Source organism: Lepidothrix coronata, unplaced genomic scaffold, assembly GCF_001604755.1.
Source record: "Lepidothrix coronata isolate B3197 unplaced genomic scaffold, Lepidothrix_coronata-1.0 Scaffold6, whole genome shotgun sequence".
In the NCBI taxonomy this organism is placed as follows: Eukaryota; Metazoa; Chordata; class Aves; order Passeriformes; family Pipridae; genus Lepidothrix; species Lepidothrix coronata.
The window spans coordinates 4315252-4335149 of NW_016690186.1; the positions used below are offsets into that span (position 1 = coordinate 4315252).

Consider the following 19898-nt stretch of genomic DNA (forward strand, 5'->3'; position numbering starts at 1 on the left):
CAGGATCAGCTTGGAGAGTCAGGGCATATATACTAAAGAGGACAACATGTTGCTTGTTGTGTAGTGGAAAGTGTAAGGAGATAATGTGATCAGAGTGACCTGTCGGCAGATTTTCAAGTTTAGGGATGAGTGTTTGATCATGAAGCCAACTCCTGAAAGATACCTTTTGGTTCTGGGTTTACCTGACCAAAAGAGTGTATAACCGGCACCATGTTCGCTAAGGCTGCCTTCCTCACGGAGACAAACTTCACTGAGAGCAGCAATGTCGATGTTGAGACATGACAGTTCATGGGCAATTAGGGCAGAACGATGCTCAGGACATCCACTATCCGCAGTATCAAGCATGGTTCTGATGTTCCAGCATGCAAGAGTCAGTTTGGGTACACCTTTGAAGGCAGGCGTATACGTTTGTTTCTTATACTTTGCTTGATCGCATCAGAAGATGCCCGTTGGCCGCGGTTAATCAACCGGGTGAAGGGTGGAGATGAGCTTTGGTTAGACCACCTTTTCTAGGCCCCTCTCCGGGTGGAGCAAGCAGTGCTGTCCTTGAAAAGGCTGCTTGGTCATTTGGGATGCTGCCCAAAGAGACTGTCCTCCGGGGTCAGTCTCTAGCGACCAATGTTCTGAACCGCCTGCAGGCAGGGCTGGGTCTGTGGCTTCCAGTGCACCTTATCACCTGCTGTTTCGACCCTCACCTGTCGCTACAGGGCTTTACAAATATGGATATCACCCTTGAGCCTGCGCGATGGATTTTTTAGGTGAGATGCAGCATGAGCAGAACTAGACTCACCCTTTAATCCTAAGGTTCATCTGCCAGGGCTGAGCGAGCTTGGACACTAACAACGAGGTCCTTAGAACGTAGGTTTAATTAGAGTGTCCTTCTCTTAGATGGATGGCCTTACAGGGCTAAGCGAGCTCCATCTGGCCGGGTTTGGAATTAGAGTTGTCCTTCTCCTAGTTTGTATCAAATATATGCAAACAATTGTACAAGATGGAAAGTGCTGTACCATCTCAAGCAGGTAAAGTTACAGTGAGAGTTTCTAGTTTCTTCAGGATGGTACCATGAAAGCTATCACCCAATAGAGATACTTAATGATACTGGTAGGGATTTAGGAGGCTACTGTGATCTGTCTGATTCCTCTAGGGAAGAGCATTTGCTCTTCAACACAGTTGCGTTGTTTGCTAGAATTGGCTGCCTGAGTAGTTTGAGCAGGAATTGTCTTTTCTTTTGAGAATCATGTTTAGTGATTTTCATATTGTCCTCCATCCCCCACCCCAAAATGTCAGACTGTGCCTTTAACAGAAGCACAGCCTGAGTAACTTTAGAACTGAAAGATTCTTTTGTTGTTTCTATTTTTTGGTGCTCTTTTTGTATCAATCCTAAGGATACAGTGGTCTGTAGAACTAATTGGTAGAAAGCACCTTTATGAGGAACTTTCCTGTAACATTTTTGTGATTGCTCTTAACCTCAAGCAATGCTTCTGGTTTACTCTTATGATAAATGTTTTATTTATCTTCCCCTAAACAAGGAGGGTCAAACTGGGTGCATTTCTTACATGAGTAGGGAACTAATCAGTAATCTATTCCATCAGCTTCAGCTACAGACGTCATCTCAGCTGCTCCTCTGTTACTCAGACTATTGCAAACAGCCTCTCCACCCTGGTTTCAGGAGCCCTGTCTTCATCTGACCCCTCTAGATTGGTTTCAAGTTCTAAATCTCCCCACCTGGCCCTTAAGCAATAATTAAGGCCATTAGCCTCTGCCTCCCAGGGCTAGTTACTAACACAATCCAGCTGATTTACCTCTAGAGAGTTTTTTAAAGGTCAGCAAAATAAAAAAAAAAGGTTGCTGCTATAAGCAGATAGAGGCAAAAGACGGAAAGGAAAAGCAAGAACAAGCCAGTCCTTCATTCTCAAGTTGAACCCTATACTTCTCTGTAAGCAATATGCTCTTCTATTGTATATGCAACAAATTACTGTTGTGGCCCTGTTGTATTCCTAGCTTTCCCCTGGAGAAAGCAATCTTTCATATGTCATTTTATTACCAGGATCAGTTGGAAATGGCTGTTCAGGACTGAACAAATTATTTTGGCTTGCATTAATCAATTAGCTTTGGTTTTTTGCGCAAATCTGTCAATATGTTACCATTACTGGTTTTTTTTTCTTTTAATCTGCACTTCTGAAGATGTAAATGATTGATCAGAAGAGAAGGAGTGACAATATTGTCTCCTCTCACCTAATCTGACATGTGACAGTTGTGACTAAGCAACACAAAATAGAGGGCAACACAAAATAAAGCATCAAATCAGTAGTGTACAATGCCAAAAATAATGTAAACCTTTATTTGAGCCTGTCCGCATTTAGTTTTGACTTTTCAACTCCCACAAAGGATATTGTATTTTTGCCAAAGACACAGCAGCCACATTTTGCAATATGACTAGTGTTTATATAACTACATTCTTTTAGTATTTGGTTGAAAAAAATCTGTCTTCCTACATCAGTGATAGGAATTCTAGAAGTTCATTAATAAAACAACTTTGTAAAATGAAAGCTGTGAGAAGTAGGCAAGTCTCCTGCTCTGTTAAATCAGTTCTGCCCTGGTACTCTCAATACTGGTAGACTGGGGTGGTTTGGACACACTTATTCTGATTCTCCCAAGAATTCTTCTCCTCCAGAATGGCTGGGGAAAGAGCAGGAGCTTTCCTGAAGGTTCTGAATCAGGTAATAAAGACTAGTTGTGGACAAATTAGAAAGAAGCTCATTAAACTATTGCCTATAAATATACTTTATTCTTCTACTTGGCTGAGAATTCTCAATTGCCTCTCTGTTTTTACTCTCTACTTAATTTCTGAAGTTATTTCTAGTAGGGCAAAGTGATGTATTTTATTGTCAGTCAATACCAGTGGGGATAAAGCTAGGGTAGACTGTATTTTAGGTAAAAGGAGAAAATACAGCAAGGAAGATATGTGTTTCAGGGGGTGTTTCAATTATTTCTGATTTTTCAGTTATCTGAACTTCTACTGATCCAGATAAAACCTACTGGAATGAAAGTGTCTGGGTTATTTACAGTTTCCGAAGTTCTAATAAATGTGCTTCTGTTGAAAGGCATATTATAAGCAAACCTAGTATGATATAGACTGGCAAATTTCTGAGAAAGGACAAACAAATAGTAATAGTCATTGTTCTCTCAGGGACTACTGTAAAAATAATGATTCTGGAGAAAAGACTAAGTCAAAAATAATTCAGGAGAAAAATCTTTTCTATTTCTTAGTTCCTATTGTTAATAACTGAACAGTTTCTTTCTGGAGCTTACATTGTTAACACAGAGTAATCAGAAAACATATTTTAATATTTCAGTGTAATACAAGCTTTGTGTAAAAAAGTCTTATAAAATCTACTCTACAGCACTTAATGTGTTAGATAACACTTTTATAGAGTCAAACCTACGAGACTCTAGATTTTAGCTCTCCATTTTTTCAGTAAAAGTGCTGTTGTCCTCATGCTCCAAATAGCAGAATTACACACAATGATGCCTTCCCATTATCAAGGATGAAATTTTATGAAGGAGCTGGAAAGGCCAATTATGATATAACAAGGAGAGCAAACTGATCATAGTCAGATGCAAAGATATGGATAAGAAAGATGAGGAAATATGTGATGAGTTTATAAAAATGAGGTTAATTGAATCTTGAAATAAATGGTGAGATGCTGGAATTCACATGACTTAGATTCAGCTGAATCTAAGCATTCCAGTTATGCCTCCTCCTTTCCCGTTTAAACTGAGGAGAAAAGGATGGGAATGTTTGAGTTCATTATTTCATCTCTTTTAATACCAAAAGTGCCTGTATGTGCCAAATGTATTTTATGTTTTCTAATGTGCAATTTAAATTACATATTTTATAGATTTAATGAAAAATGCCCCTACCATCACCTCCTGTAGGCAAGTTCCCTGCTATATGGAGAACTCACAGTTTGCACAGGGAAGAAGTGGAACTCTAACAGTGCAATATAGATTTCAAATGCCTTTTTAAGGGGAAGATATAGGACATGACTTTTCTCTTAAACTTACAGGCTTAACCTTTTAATTTTGTTTATATGTCAAATAAAAGGCATGCTTCTTACTCATGGTCAGTTCACCAAAAACTAGTGTCACACACTTTGTCATATGTAAAGTCAGTTAAAAATGTAAATGTGAAACAAAAAATTAAAATCAAGTTCTAATTTAATTAAAAATTCTGGAAAAAAACAGTCTTCAAAGCATTCAAACCTAGTATCATCAGAATATTATCATCCCTTTCTAGATCATAGGAATAGTTGCTATAAAAATATGTATTCACAATAGCACATGGGAAAATATGCAGAAAACTGTACATAATTGGAAGAGTACTTGCTGAAATTGAAGACTTTGTGTATTCAGAGGTAGAGGGAGAAATACTGAGATGTAAGAAAAAGAAGAAAGGGCTGGAGGTACAACTGAGGGGCTGAACAGAATTCTCTCAGCTTTAGATTATTGTTTTATTTACTCATTAAAAAAATCTGGTAACTTTTACAGATGTGGAGGCAGATTTCTAGAAGAGAATAGAGTATACCCAGCAGAGTGTTTTCATCTCTGCCTACCTCCTGACTCCTTTTCTTTCTGTGCAGCATGGAAACCTGTGCTACTGTTTGGACAATTCGTCAAATGTCCAAATCTCTTTTGCTCGCAGAAGTGCTGTGGTTTATGACCATCTAACATAACAACTGAAAGAAATCACACACTATTCAACTATATGTAAAACTCTCTAATTAAATGTAAATGTAAAATGTATTGTAAATGTGAAAAATGAAGCTTCATTAAAAAAAAAAATTGCTACACTTCCAGCAGGGGTTCCTTTCCCTGTAATGGTGGGGTCTTTTTTTCCCTGTTGGCATTTTTTAAAAGTCACAAAGACATGTTTTTTCCAGCTGTTGGTCATTACAAATAACTATCCTCAATAATTAGCTTTCTATCACTTTTGGTTGAGTAGTTAAGAGCTGTCTTTGTACACTCACCAAGACAGCCAAGAGTCTCTTGGTGTCAGCTGCCAGGAGAAGCGTCCTGCAGTGAGTTCATGTGTCATCATCCTCCAAACCATGTCTGATGACCATACACCAGTGTCGAAGCCTACCAGGCACTGAGCACTACAGTAGACTTTATAAATGTTGTGGATTACTTCTGCTTGAGTTCTCATGAAATAACAGCGTGACTTCTGTTGGCAACTATGGGGTTTCTGCAATGCTGTCTTTTGCATGTATGGGGTATTCTTTTATCTTGCAAATAAGGTGATAAACTTTTTCTGCTGTAAGCATATTAGAAATTAATCAAGCAATAAAGAAATATATTTTTCATAGAAAGGCCACAAATGGAATACACTTTGGAGTTTTGGAAGTTGCTCTTTGAGACAGTTTCCAACCAAATGGAAAACATACAGAGCAGATCAGTGAGAATGATTAAGAATGAGGAAATGAGGAATTAAGAATGTTCATAGCATGAACAAATTTATTGGGAAGAGAAGATTGAGGGGAGGGGAGATGATAACAGTCCTTAATTGTTGGAAAGATTCCTGTAAAAACAAAAGAGAATGCTCTTTTCTCCAGATGCCACACCTTTCCTCCATTGCAATATGTGGTAGGTATATGAAAAAGAAATAGGCTTAGTACTCTTATGAAAGTCAGAGGTGGGTGTCAAGGATGTTCTAATAATTCTAAAGACAATGAAACACACAGGTTGTCTGTGGGATGCGTGGCAGCCCTATCACTAGAAGTCTTCAGATAACAACCAGATGAAGAGTGGTCAGGATTGACCTTCTGACCTTGTTCTGTGGAAGCAAGATAAACAAGATGAGACTGTGATGTCCTCCCAGGTTTTTTATTGTATTATTTGACACCTTACTTTGAGTAATTGTTGTTGCTGACCTGTAATGTTCTAGAAAGAGGTTGATATTTCATATCACAAACTCATAAAAGTAGGTTGTTAGGGATGAACATTTGCTTTCATTTTTATAAAGTAGAAGTGCATAATACTTATTATTGTGAGGAAGAGATTAAAATAATGAACACAGAACCTTCAGAAAAGGTTAAGGACAAAGTGGTCAGAATGTATCTATCAACACCCAGTATTTTTAATACAACATTATAATCATCAATGTAAATGTTTGGGGAAGACAAAACCCTTGGCCTCAGCCTTGGCCTCATTTGTTCTCCTTGAATAATTTCTCATTTAAAATTGTTGTCACTTTCTTTGCCAACCCAGATTTGTTAAGCTTATGCTTATGTCTACTAATGCTTACACTCCACAGTTGCTTTAATCTTGCATTGCTGCCAGTAGAGGCACATATGCTTCCTCTCTTCCATGCTTACTCTTTCCTGTCAGCACAAAGGTTTATACTTTCAGGTGGTGAACTGGAGACAAGAACTGATTCTGGTCTTAAACTGACTGGCAAAAAGAAAAAAGAAACACAAACAAACAAACAATCCCAAATATTTTAACAGGATCACTTCTTTATTGTAGGTCACTGCAGGACCATAAAATGTATATGTCAAGGGACGTTCAGGAATCTGAACGAGGAGCAAGTTCCCATCTGGCAAAGGTGGGAGCAGTCTTTTGAAAGGATAGCGCAAGACTTAAAATTGGGAAACATGTACTGAGAAAAAGTTATCCTCTGCTGTCCTACTCCATGTTTCTTTAGCACTGCAGCTCTTGATAGAGTACCAAAAGAAAATGCTTATCAGCCTTTGCACAGCTGCAGAGTCAGCACAAGTGAGAGAAACATCTCTTCCTTCTTTGACTCAATAGTCATCTCTGTAGACATCTCTTCCTTCTTTGACTCAATAGTCCTCTCTGTAGAAATATAGAAAGGTAGAAATTTTTTTCTTAAATGAGTTTTCACAAATTCTCCCCAATGCAATAGCTAGGAAAAACCCCCCACTTTTTTCGTGGTACTGTACACAGTCTTCAAATCCATAATGAATAGATATGGATTCCTGCCATGCAACCTTCTCAGAGTGTGTTATTCCCCACAGTTCATTTAAGATGCTGTTGTTGTTGTTTAAATAAAAATGTCTGAGAAGATATTGGTCAAGGCTCTCTATGCAATTCTTTCTTTAAAGAAAAAACAGCAGAACAAAACCCTGACTGTTGCATTTTTGAGAGACATACTTAAGCCAGTTTGACCTGAATTTGTTTCCTTCACAAAAGCAAATCTCAGTCATGGTGCATAATTTATGATCTTGGCATCCAGCCGAAACATATGTACACACTGAAATCAGTTTTGCATCTGTTTAACTATATGCACATGAGTAGTCTAATTGGATTTAGTCTGATGAAATGACTCATGCGAAATCAAGTGTCTGCACAACAAGGGTTTCAGTTGGTAGGGTTCTTCAGGGCAGTAGCTTCTATGCTTTATGCAATACCTCGCATATGAAATGACTTTTTGATTATCTCAAAGCCTTCTGTGTTCTGTATAACTGTAGTGACAGCTGAAATGAAGAAGTACAAGAGAACAAGTCTTGCAGGGTAGGTCAGATCTTCTACTGCATAGCACAATTACAATTACAATTGTAAAAATAATTGTAGCAATTAATTAATTGTAACTTTTTAAAAAACATCTGAGAATCTCTTCAGGGTTAAGGGAAATCACTCTTACTGCTTTGTAACAGGGCACCAGGCTGCAGCTGTTGGCCTTCTGGTAGCCAACATTGGGCAGATTAAGCACTGTTGCCTATATATGGTGGACACACTGATAAGGTGAAGCCATCTTGTCCTTTCAGGATGGAACTAATATTCTTCTCAAGCCTGATAATTCAAAGGAATCAACACCTCCTTCAAATAATAGTTATCTGAATGGGCAGGAATTTAAATACTCATCATCTTCACAGGACAAAATATCAGTGTATCAAGAACAAGAATATTTTTTTTTGCTGCTCTCCTAAGTCTTATCTTTCCATGACATCTCAAATATGCCATCCTCAACCCTGGCTAATTTCTTGCCCCGTAAGAGATAATGCTGAGCTTGCTACTTGTAGAAGGTTTTTTATCCAGGGGCTGGGTCTTCTGTATTCTTTCGATGTTTTCTTGTTTTTCCTACATCTACTATAACAGTCTAGGGAATGGAGAGTGGTTTAATGAAGAGACTCAAGGAAGAGGATGAGAGAGGCTGCAAGATCTGATATTAGGAGCATTAGGGATTAAAAAGTGGCACTCCAGAGGATTTGTACTGTGAGAATATAGTCTGGGTAGGATAGATAAAAAAGGAAGGCTTGGAGTAAGAGTGCTGTTAGGGCAAGGCAAGGAACTCCAAAAGTGGTGGTGTACAGAGGACCAACATAAGATGGAAATGAAAATAGGGTAAGGGGAAAAAATGAAGTTGAAATAAGAATATAAAGCAAGAAATATACCATAAAGATGAATGATTTTGTTGGTCTTTCCCTTCTACCACACTGCCCATAAGTTCTGTGGTTGGCAAAAATACCCTGAAATAAAGACAATTTTAGGAAGCTCAGAATGTAGCTCAAGGCATACAATTTTAATTATTTGAAATGTATTTTTGATTGAGGCATTAAGCTCCTGACATTTGACGACACTAAGGGAGGAGGCACCCTTAAATGTGTGTATGAAGCTCATTGTGTAGCACCTGATTCAGACTACAGTATGCTTTGAAGCAAGAGAGAAAAAGATCAAAATATTACAAAAAATATTAAAATATAGAAGTAAAGTTGTGCTCTTAATTACCTTAATGTGAATTTGATAGCTTTGGTGAAGACAGTCTCTGATATTTTTGTGTGGCTAGGGGAAAGCTTTGATCTTGAAGTGTTAAGCTGTAGAATTTTAAGTTGTAGAAGGCTTTTTATTACTGATGCCTTTTTATGGTCTCCAGTTTGAAGTCTATGCAGTGGAAACAGGTAACTGAGGACTTGTTATTGCAAGGGAAAATGCACTGTATTGACTTTTGGTAATTGGAAACTTTTTGGTCCTACCATTTGACACACTTTAATGAGATGGTCATCTGTTTTATCTAACAAATTGAACTTATGCTTGGGGGAAAGTCCTGAATGCTGATTTCAAAACAAAAATGGGTTTACTACATGATTCTCAGAAGAGCATTCAAAATGTTAACAAAGCTATACTTCTCTAATTTATTCTGGGGATGTGCAAGTGAAACTAAAACATAATCATCTCCATGTTTTGAATAACTTCTTGCAGCTCTTGGTAATATTTAATGTTCATCGGATAAATATCAGTGTTTCCTACTTGAATCCCCTTTGCCTTAAAATGTGTAATTTTTAATTCTTTATAGTTTTGTTCAAATCAACTCCCCCTCAGTTGGGTAGTTGATCTTGACTAATACAAATAGATCAGTATTTGTAAGAAACTTCTACAGATGGTACTTAAACAAGGCTCTATGACAAAGATTTCATGTTAACTGTAATTATCATAGGTAATTAATTTGTTAATAGGTTTATTGAATTTGCAATAGGTCACATTTTTAAAGCACTGAAATTAATATAATTTGAATTGTTTGCTCTTAGAAGGACTAGGAGCACTTTATGTTGAAAAAATAATAAAAAGAATTCATGGAATCTTTAAATATTTATCAAGCATTTTTGAAAAGTAGACTTTATTTTTGTGGTGAATTTTTTACAAGCATATTCTTTTTCTCTGTTTTCAGTCCCCTGCACATAGCTATTCAAGCTATGACTCTGGCAAGAATGAGAGTGTAGGCAGAGGTGCTGAAGATCTGTCTCTTAATCGAGGAGATGAGGATGAGGATGACCATGATGAGCAAGAAGATCCCGAGAAGGTCAATGAATCAGATGGGGTAGAAGCTGAGCGACTGAAAGCTTTTAATGTAAGCCCTCTTGCACTCATCTTGTTTACTACTTCTATTTCTTTTACATTGTTGTTTATGGGTAAGTTTGAAAGTTTAAGGGCAAATTAATTTAATTTACAGGATTTATTTCTATTATTATTTTAATGCACATTAAACTCCTACTAACAGAGGACAGATTTATTGTGTTTGATTTAGAATTTAAGGCATTCCTCCATCTTTACCAGTGAGGAAAACCAATCTTTTTTTCTGTATTTGTGCATGTGCGACCATGTGTGTGGATGTGTGTGTGTGCATGTTCACCCATTGAGTGGAAAGAGGCTATAGCTAGTTTATCAGAAGACCATTCCAGTGGTCAGATGTTCTCAGATGTCTATAATTATGCATGAAAACACAAGCAATTGTTCAAACAAAGAAAAAATGTGTGTCAGTTCAATAAAATGATTAGCAATCACAGCCTATTGTTAATAATGAAACTTAAGTAGTGCCTATTTTCACAATCTGTTCTGGTTTATCTCACAAGTTCTGTGTCCTATAGACTATTCTTTTCTTGTCTTTTTTTCCTTTTAATCAGCCCCTCCCCTCCCACCCCAAATAACCCTTTAAAGAACTGTTTACTTAATATTTCTGGCTTCCCATTACAAAGCTCTTCAGCGGATAGAAAAAAAAAGTCTTCCTATCAGTAATCAAGCCAGGAAGCTAGGAAGAGAAGAGAGCCACCCTCCAAACCCATCTCCTCTGTCTCCCTCTTGCCAACAGATGTTTGTCAGGCTGTTTGTAGATGAAAACTTGGACCGAATGGTCCCAATCTCTAAGCAGCCCAAAGAAAAGATCCAGGCTATCATTGACTCATGCAGGCGACAATTCCCTGAGTATCAAGAGCGTGCCAGAAAACGCATACGTACTTACCTCAAGTCCTGCAGGCGGATGAAAAGAAGTGGTTTTGAGATGGTGAGTTTTGACTTAAAACCCAGCCCTAGTTTCCATCAAAACCCCATATGTGAATCCATGGCACTATTTTGTTTTCATCTTAGCGTCTTTTTTTTTGTTTGTTTGTTTATTTTTTTTTTTTAAATATCAGGTCAGAGGTTTCTTTTTCCTTCCTTCATTCTTCCTGAATTTATTCCCTTTGGTTTAAACGTGCTTTAAGACACTAGTGTTCACAAAATGAGCTAGTATGGATCTATAGGAAAAAATGAACAAAGCAAGCCATAAGGAGGGAAACTGAGTGATGGACTATACAGTGACTTATTTCCTACTTTAAGTTATAGTTACAGATTTTTGCCTGGAAAGGTCTTGCAGTAAGATGGATTTTTCTTTAAAATGCCTCTGCTAACTGGATTTCAGTGAGCTTTGTAAAAACTGATCCTGCTAGGGAAAAGCTATACCTAAGAAAATGCCCAGTGTAGTAACAACATCGTGGCAATGGGTTTGGCTTTGGGTTTTTCTTGTACACCTTAGCCTATTACTTATCAGGAAAAGTTACTCCTTTGAAATCTTTCAGTTGATATATGGGTGTGAAAAATGTATTTAATGGTTGTAAAACAGAGACATCAAAATTAAAATTTGAGCATCCCAATGATTTAGTAGTTATAATTGAACCAAAACTCACGAAAATTATGTTGGTATACAACTGTGTTTTCAGACACTGATATTTTACTATTACTCAGTAACACAAAGATGGGTTTATAATGTCTTCTCACCAATCAGCAGCTTCCTTATCTCTAAAAAACTTTTGTATTTCCAAAATGGAGAAAAGTCAGAAGAAACTAGGTAGCTACACACCTTGTATTTAATGTGTCTTAGCTATCTCTCTGGCCTTTAGATGACAAAAAAATCACCTCATCATTACAAATAGATATCATTTAGTAATTAAACATATCATTTTTTTTAATGAATCATCTGCAAACCCATTGACTACATAAAAAAATTACTGGAGATGACCGAATTTTACTGTATCTCTCTTTTCCTCTGTCTTTGTCTTTCCTGCAGTTTTTGCATAATACTTATGAATACCACACATTGTTTAAGATGTAAGCTGACAGTTTTAAGAACAGGCTTATTTGTAGGGTAAGACTACTATTTAATAACACAAAAAGCAAAGACAGAAACTAAATTTTTGTATGTGTTTCTGATTCTAATCAACTGCATGATTTTATTATTTGGAACATTGTGTTAACACTGTTTCTGAACAATGGAAGCCCATATGAAGAAAGACAGGTAGAATAAAGGACATCTGTACAGGTAAAAGTGCCAAAGATTGATTGGTGGTGTACATCAGATTATTTGTCCATCCAAAATAAAAGAAAGAAAAATAGGAAGTAAATATTTTCTACAATTCACTTAATATTATCAAATTGCATCTAGTCACTCTGGCTGACAATAATTCAGCAACATCAAGTTCAGCTTTCACAATGCCAGATATTTTTATTTTACTGCACTTTCAGTTAAAAATACTTACAAAATCAGCCAATGCTAGCAAGTCTCTTTGCTGTTCCAATTTATGGCCTTATTACTCATTATTGGCACTGATGAGCAGTTATGTAAACTGGCTCATTTTTTGTCATCTGAAAGACTTGTGCAACTGTTTTGCAATATGAACAAGGGGCTACAGTCTGACCCATAAGAGCTGGATTGGCTTGATTTCAGTGCACATTTGCAAATGTTACTTTCATATGAATAAAGGTTGAGGGATCAAATTTAATCCTGGCAGGGGAAAAGGAGCAGAGATTACCAGGAATATGATCCAAAAAGGCAATCTTTATGGTTCAGAAATATTTCCTGGTTTTATAATGTTTCATGACACTTTATGATGAGATTTATTTCTTTTAAAAAAAACAAATTACCCTCTAAAACATTGACTTTTTTGCCCATGAATGGAAGTGACAAGGCACTGAAGCTCAGGCCAAAGACTTAAGCCCTCTTGGGTCTGCAGGGATATCAGTCCTGTGTCCCTGTTTGCAGGTAGGAACACAAGTCAAAGATTATCCAAAGTTTCTGTAGGAGCTCCCCGTAACTTCCTAAGAGAAAAAGTATCATTTTATGTTTATTTCTTGAATAATTCTGAAATTTAATATGTATCCCTTTGTTTTTTTAGAATTATTTTCTGATTCTAAATTAGTGTATCATAATCTCTTAATTATAAGCAGTTTTTAAAAACGCTACCATGGACAGAGGCATTTGACTGCATGATTGTTTTAAATGTACTTACCATTTTGACAATGGAGAAGAATCACTTTGTGTGGATAATAACATTTCTTCAAAACAATCATGAAGGGCAACAATGGTGTTGATTTGAATAAGGGGCTACCCTCAAATACAGCAAACCAGGATAATGTTCTGCTCAGCAGCAATACCAGTACCATTGTTGTATTAAATATGATGTCAGATAATCTCCACAGGAGAGGTCTTTTGCTATAGACATGTTAAATATAAGTTTTTAATTTTGTTCAGGTTCAAAATGCTTCATTTTGAGCATCTAGTTGCACAAGAAAAAGATAATATTCTCTTTTGTAGCATATGAGAGTTCAGACTGTGTGTGGAACACTGCAGCTACCTACAGCGTCGTACTGCAAAGCAAAGTGAAAATGTAAACACTAAGTTAAATTAGTGTAAAACTGCATGGTAAAGATGAAAAAGCATGCCTGAAGCCTGCTTCTGTCAATTATTTGCCATCTGTAATCCATATGACAGTTTCTGCTGCATAACAGGCCAGTTCTAGCTTTGAGGCAATGGAAAAAACCCAGACTCCTGTGTTCATATCGTTAATTAATGTGATTCTTAGTGTTAATGTTTTTGAGAGATTACTTGTAGTTATTCTACTTCTACTTATGACAGATAGTTGTCTGTGGACTCTGAGGCAGCTGGCATAGCTTCTTGTTACAAATATGCCTTTGAGAAGTTCCCTTTCAGTATTGGAAATGCTTTGTCCATTTGACTGTTCAGCTTGTAATTGTGCCATTTTCATTCTGACACAACTATATCCCTCACAAGTAAATCCCCAATTTTTCTCATGAACTGTAAGATTGTTTTTCTCCTCCCATTGTCTCTTGCTAATGGACTGTTGAGAATGTTCTCGTATTAAATTCTATGAGCTTCCTCAGAATCCTTCATTGGGAGGGAAGTTTGTCAAGTACTGATATCACTGGCTTTTGGGTGGGATTTCTAGGTTGTGCACTGTGCTATAGAGCTTTGTGAACATCTTAAAGTTCTTGATGTTCTTAAAGAAATTATTTTTTTTCATTTCGTTAGCCCACAAACAAAAGCAAAAAAATAATGCCTCTTTTTAAAGGAGTGATATCAGTGAGAATTCCTATATATAATTAGATATTTTATGACCTACGCAAGAGGAATAGGAATTTTCTCCCTGAAATGGTCAGTTGACCTGTTTCACTAATGTTTTTAAAATCCTTTGTTTAAACTTGTCCCAGCTTCTGTATCTATAGAGAACTGCCAATTAAAAAAATAGTAGACAGCTGCGGAGGATATGTTTTATGTGTTTATTTAATGATAGTCCAGAAAAATTTTAGATGCTAGAAATAATCAAATGAGGTTGGATTGACTTAATAGTTACATTTTCTTACATCTGCTTCCTCCCATCTTCAGGATCTCCTGCAATCAGTCTCCCTTCATTCTGTTTGAAACTGCATCTTACAGTATCTTTTTCCACACTTATGCCATTTTTTTTCTGTGAGCATCCCAATGCAAGAGCAAGATTTTAAACTCTCATTCATGAAGAGATTCTTTGTTTTGCTTAATCAAAGGAGACCCTCCTTCCTAGATACTACAGTAATACAAAGGAATAGTATCAAAGAGCAAAGCATTCTTCTGTATTGGAGAGAAAAGGCTAGTCATAAATGCTTTTCCTTGTCCAAAGGCAAGTTTGGATGTGTCAGAGAAGAGTCACACTATGCCTGAAGACAGTTCCTCGTTTAGATCCCAGTATTGTTCATCCCAGCTCCTTCTGTCCTATCGCCAGCCTCAATAATAACTAACTAAGCTCTGTATCTTTCATGGCTACTGTCATTTGGTTGTGCCAGCTGGCTGTAAGAGGTGTTTTAACAAGGTGTTTGCAACTGTGCTCATATTGATCAAGGTGTTTTGAATGTCCAGTGCTTGTCATGCTACTATATTGTGATTGAGCGACTTCAGTGGGGATTGGTTTCCAGAAGGGGGTATGTTTTCTGAAATCTGCCTCATTAAGATTACTCAGGATAGGTATCTAGGTTCTGGTTTTAAGTTTTAGGTTTAGACATCGGAAGCTTTTGTTATTTACTTAGTTTAGTGCTGAAAAGTCCAGCTGCTCATGCAGTCACATGGGCTTTCAGTCCTCCAGGCATTTTATGTCTGGAAAGATTATAAGCGTTTTCAGGAAGATGAAGGTCTATGGATCCAGGGATGCATATCTAATTGATTAACAAGCTGGGAAGCATTAAGAAAATTATCACAAGAACAGTTACATGAAGATCTACAAATAATAATAGAGTTATTGCTCTGTACTACACTCCAAGCTCTGTCAATTGGTTGCTTTCCTTTATAAGCATCTCACCCTAGTTTGACAGTGGTTAGCTTACGTAAGTCTGATGGGCAACCTGGTTGAAAAGGGCAAACGATCTCTTCTTAGACAAATGTTGACTTTTACCATTAAATCTCATGTATTCTTAAAAAAATATGCTAGAAACAGTTTCCCTAAGGCTCTTACATATTTTTCTTCACCACAGCACAGTTAGGTGAATAGTAATGTGATTTTCAAGATCTGTCTGTTAAATCTGTCTCAGATACCTTTTGCTTTCAATTTTGGAAAAGTGTGCAGCAGAAGAAATTACACTTTTTCAGTTAACTTTGGAAAATGTGAGGAAGTCAGCTTTGAAAAAGTCATGATATTTGTAAAAAGAATTAAAACTAAAAAGATTAAAAGTACCTGATAACCTGATAGCACCTAATCTTCTACATTCTGTGAGAGAGGTAAAGATAGGAACGTGATTTTGACGTGTGTTTCAATTTTTTACTGATTTAAAAGAAAAATAGTCCCCTCCAAAATGACAATAAGTTCTGATAAAGAAAAAAACCAAACTTTTTATTTGAAATCAGAAGAAAAAAGCTAGTAAATATTTCATGTTTTCTTATGCTCTGATTCTAACTTAGTTTGATACCTCTGCTGCAATGTTACTTGATTAATTGGTTTGTGCCAATAGTTTAAGGATAGGGAGACAGTTCAGTGTATTAGTTTAGGGGAAACAGGAAATACTGTTAAATCAAAATCAGTCGTCCCATATGTAGGCATAGCAGCAGCAGCAGAAGCATGGAGGTTGATTGGAAAGTGTCATTTGCTTAACATTTAGGCAGGAATATGGATATGTTAAGATATATATGGATATATTAAGGTGCTGTTATAATCTAGGTGCAGCATACAATGTTTCGATTAAATGTATATCAAAGCTGAAAACTTAAAAAAGTGATGTGAACATCACCGAAAGTTTCAAAAAGCCTCTTCTGCCATTTAAGAGAATTTTCCTAGTTACTTCATTGAATTCTTTAGTAGGTGTTTCACAAGACTGCATGACTGAGCAAAATGTATCAAAACCCAGACTGAAATGCAGTGCTACAAGTATTAAAATGCAAGTCCAGTTGTTCATATGTCACTATTCTGTACTAACAATTAGTAGAATCATAGAATGAAAAAATGGTTTGGGTTGGAAAAGATCTTAAAGTTCATCTAGTTCCAACCCCTCTGCTGTGGCCAAGAACACCTTCCACTAGACCAGATTGCTCAAAACCCCATCTAACCCAGCCTTGAACACTTTCAGGGATGAGGCATCTGCAACTTCAATGAGCAACCTGTTCCAGTGCCTCACCACCTTCACAATAAAAAATTTCTTCCTAATACCTAATCTAAATCTACCCTATTTGAGTTTGAAACCATTATAAAAGTACATCCAGTATAGCGCAGTACTGTACTTCATTCAGTCTTTAAATTAAAAAACACTCTGTAGAAAGATTTCTGAGTCCTTTATAACTGTGCTGTGTACGACAGTTCTGTCATGCATTTCACTGCATTGTGCTGAGTAAAAACTCAGGTAATATGTTCTGTGTCTTGTAAAGTATTTTGTACATTTTCTATGGAAAAATGCTATTTAGATATTGCATACTGTTACAAACTTGTTGGGGATTTTAACACACTATGTTAGACCTTAATAATTTATTATGAAAAAGTTGTGGCATAGATGCAATATTTTATTTTGGACATGAACTGGTCTTGCAATACTGAGGAAGAAGCTGACATGCTGGAGAGCACTAAAGACTACCTAGTTGTTGGGAGCCCAACATGCAAAGTACTTAGTGGTACCTCCGGAAAAACTCGGTTACTGTCAGTGAGGCGTCTTAGGCATTGATCTTCACTTTTGCATGCAAAATCACTTTGGAAAATTTGAAACTATTTTTTTTCAAGTTCGAGTAATAGTTAAAATACTTCGTTATTCACACATATACATTAGAATTCGTACATCTTCTCCCAAGTAGCAAGCCATAGGAGAAGAGGAAATGGCCTCAACTTTTCCCAGGGTAGGTTTAGATTGGCTATTAGGAAACAGTTCTTCACAAAAATGTCAAGCATTGGGACAGAGTCCCCAGGGAAGAGTTGGAGTCACCATCCCTGGAGGTATTTAAGAGGAGTGTGGATGTGGCACTTGGGGACATGGTTTAGTGGTGGATTTGGCAGCGCTGGGTTAACGGTTAGGCTTCATTATCTTACAGGGCTTTTCTGACCTAAATGATTCTGTGATTCTATGATTTCTATTAGGGTCTCTGTGAGAAAAATTAAGTAACTTGTATGTTTATGTGCTTGCAACTGTGTTATACTGAAAGATATAATTTTCAGTGTTAATTGGCCTAAACTACAAGGTAGTATTTATGAATGTCAGCTTTTAACGATTGACATTTTAGCAGGTGTACATATGTGCCCATTATCTGATCTAACACATAGCTGTATTTTTTCAGAACTGCATCAGTCTGGTGCAACGTGTATGTATGTAGTATGTATGTAGACCAAACTTCTGTGCAACAACTTTGGCTTTTATTTATACTAGATCTCACAAAAATGTCAAGGTATTACCTTTAGAGACAATAGATCTCCAACCAGAGGGGAACAGCATGCACAGTAAATTGCAAAAATCTTTCTGGTGAATATCCTGCTCCTAGTGGTTTACACTGAAATATAATCCATCCATTACATCACTAATTGGTAGATTTATACCAAAAAGGTATATATGAAATTAGAACGTAGCAGTTTTTTTCGATTTCATATAGAAATACAAGAATTGTGTAAATATGCCAAAATGAGTATTTTGTATTTCCCTTGAAGATACAGCAAACGTACCTCCCTTTAAACAGAAGACTTTCTGATACTGTAATATACAGTGGTGTACTGAAAATGGGTGTTTTAAAGCAGATTGAACACACTAGGCTCTTCTTTGTTAAGGAGTCAGAGGTTATACTAATGGAGCTAATTTCTAGAGGATCTGGGCCAAGGATTTCTGATTTCAACTACTAAAAAATCAGTAACCTTGCAGGACTGCTTTATCTTGTTGTAAGGTGCTTTGATTTTTAAGAGCCTGATCTAAAGACCATCAAAGCCATGGAAGGGTCTTTATTAGGTTTAACATACTTTAAAGCAGATCAACAGTTATTAGACTAGAAAGAAGTATCATCTAATTGGTTTTTCATTAAGCAGCCTGCAAAAGTATATCTGTCAATGATTTGTAAACTCTTCAGAAATAGAAAAGGAGATGAGTGTATAGTCTTCATATCAATTTGCACAAAAAATTATTTTTCATAAAACCATGCAAAAGTGCCTGTCCAATAGTGTGATTAAATGTGCATGTTGCTTTTTTGTCATCATCATAATCTACAAGCTCTGTGGTGGTCTTAAATTTGTGTTAAATTACCTTGAAATACAGTTTCAAATATGAGAGTACTGATGGTGGCTGCTCATATCCCATGGGCTACTGAGGGAATTCCAACACTTTCTGAATGTCAGTCACTCCAAAAATTATTGTAAACAGAGGCATTCATGTGCACATGCAACTTAGCAAGGTTTCCTTACATCTTAGGGGCTCAACGTTAGTTGTGTGTCAGCTGAAGAGATGTAAAAAACCCAAAATGGATGTGTGTTCAAAATGTGACTGCTGTGTTAGTGCAGTCACAAGCAGTACCATGTTTCCATGTAAATACAAAGGAATTCTGTATATTGCTCTTGTGTGATGGATAGAGGCATATAGTCTTCTCAGATGGTCTGTATTATGTTGTTCACCACATTCCTTCTAAGCTTTATTCATCTCTTCACTTGAGAGTTTCTATAAAATTTTCACATGCATCTTTTCTGTCTGGCATTAATTCAAAATGAGAAAAATGTTATCCTACCTTCTAACTTTGTGAATTGCTTGTTTTGGTAGACTAAGTTTAGAGTCTTGTTTCTTTTCTGTTGTTTTACACATGGGTAGTTCCAGTATAGTTATTTCCTGCTTTACCTTGCTGTGAAGTGAAAGAAATACCAGATCAGGGCAGTGAATGGTGCGTATCAAGCAGCACTATGTGCATTATGCCAGTTAAAGCTGGTTGGGAATTTTTTGATAATGTCTTTCCCCCCACCACTCTCACCCCCCACCCCTTTCAGAAATGTTAATTTGTCAAGGGTTTTCTGTTTTGACATATTCCCATAAAATGAAACCTGGTTTCCTGCTAGTTCAGTGCACAGGTTGTGGATGCAGGGATTGTGGGAGGATTCTAAGAGCCCTTGGAAAAATGTTCTCCTTGGCTCCCACATTTACTGCTGCAGTCTCAAACATGCAGGAACTAGCTCTCAGCTCTGCAGAGGGCAGCCTTGGAACCTACAGAATGCTGGTTTTGCTGAGATCTGCAGGCTCCCTTCTGCAGAACTTAAAGATGTTGCTTTTGCCATGTTTTCCAAGGCCTTTGTGTCTCACTCCCAGATCAGGAGTTGAGAGAGTTCAAAAACCAACAAGGACTGTGATGATTGAGCTTCTTACAGAAGTGG

At 36.9% G+C, this 19898-nt stretch overlaps 1 protein-coding gene across 4 annotated transcripts in view; it reads left to right on the forward strand.

The window, feature by feature from the left end:
* Positions 1-19898, forward strand: part of NOL4 (nucleolar protein 4) — a 173092-nt gene that overhangs the window by 115830 nt on the left and 37364 nt on the right. For 3 of the 4 annotated variants that reach the window (XM_017830656.1, XM_017830633.1, XM_017830640.1), the window contains 2 exons: positions 9689-9868; positions 10607-10798. In XM_017830656.1, coding sequence (XP_017686145.1) covers positions 9689-9868; positions 10607-10798 — 372 coding nt within the window. The remainder of the gene's footprint in view (positions 1-9688; positions 9869-10606; positions 10799-19898) is intronic. The other variant, XM_017830650.1, reaches the window with a different exon arrangement.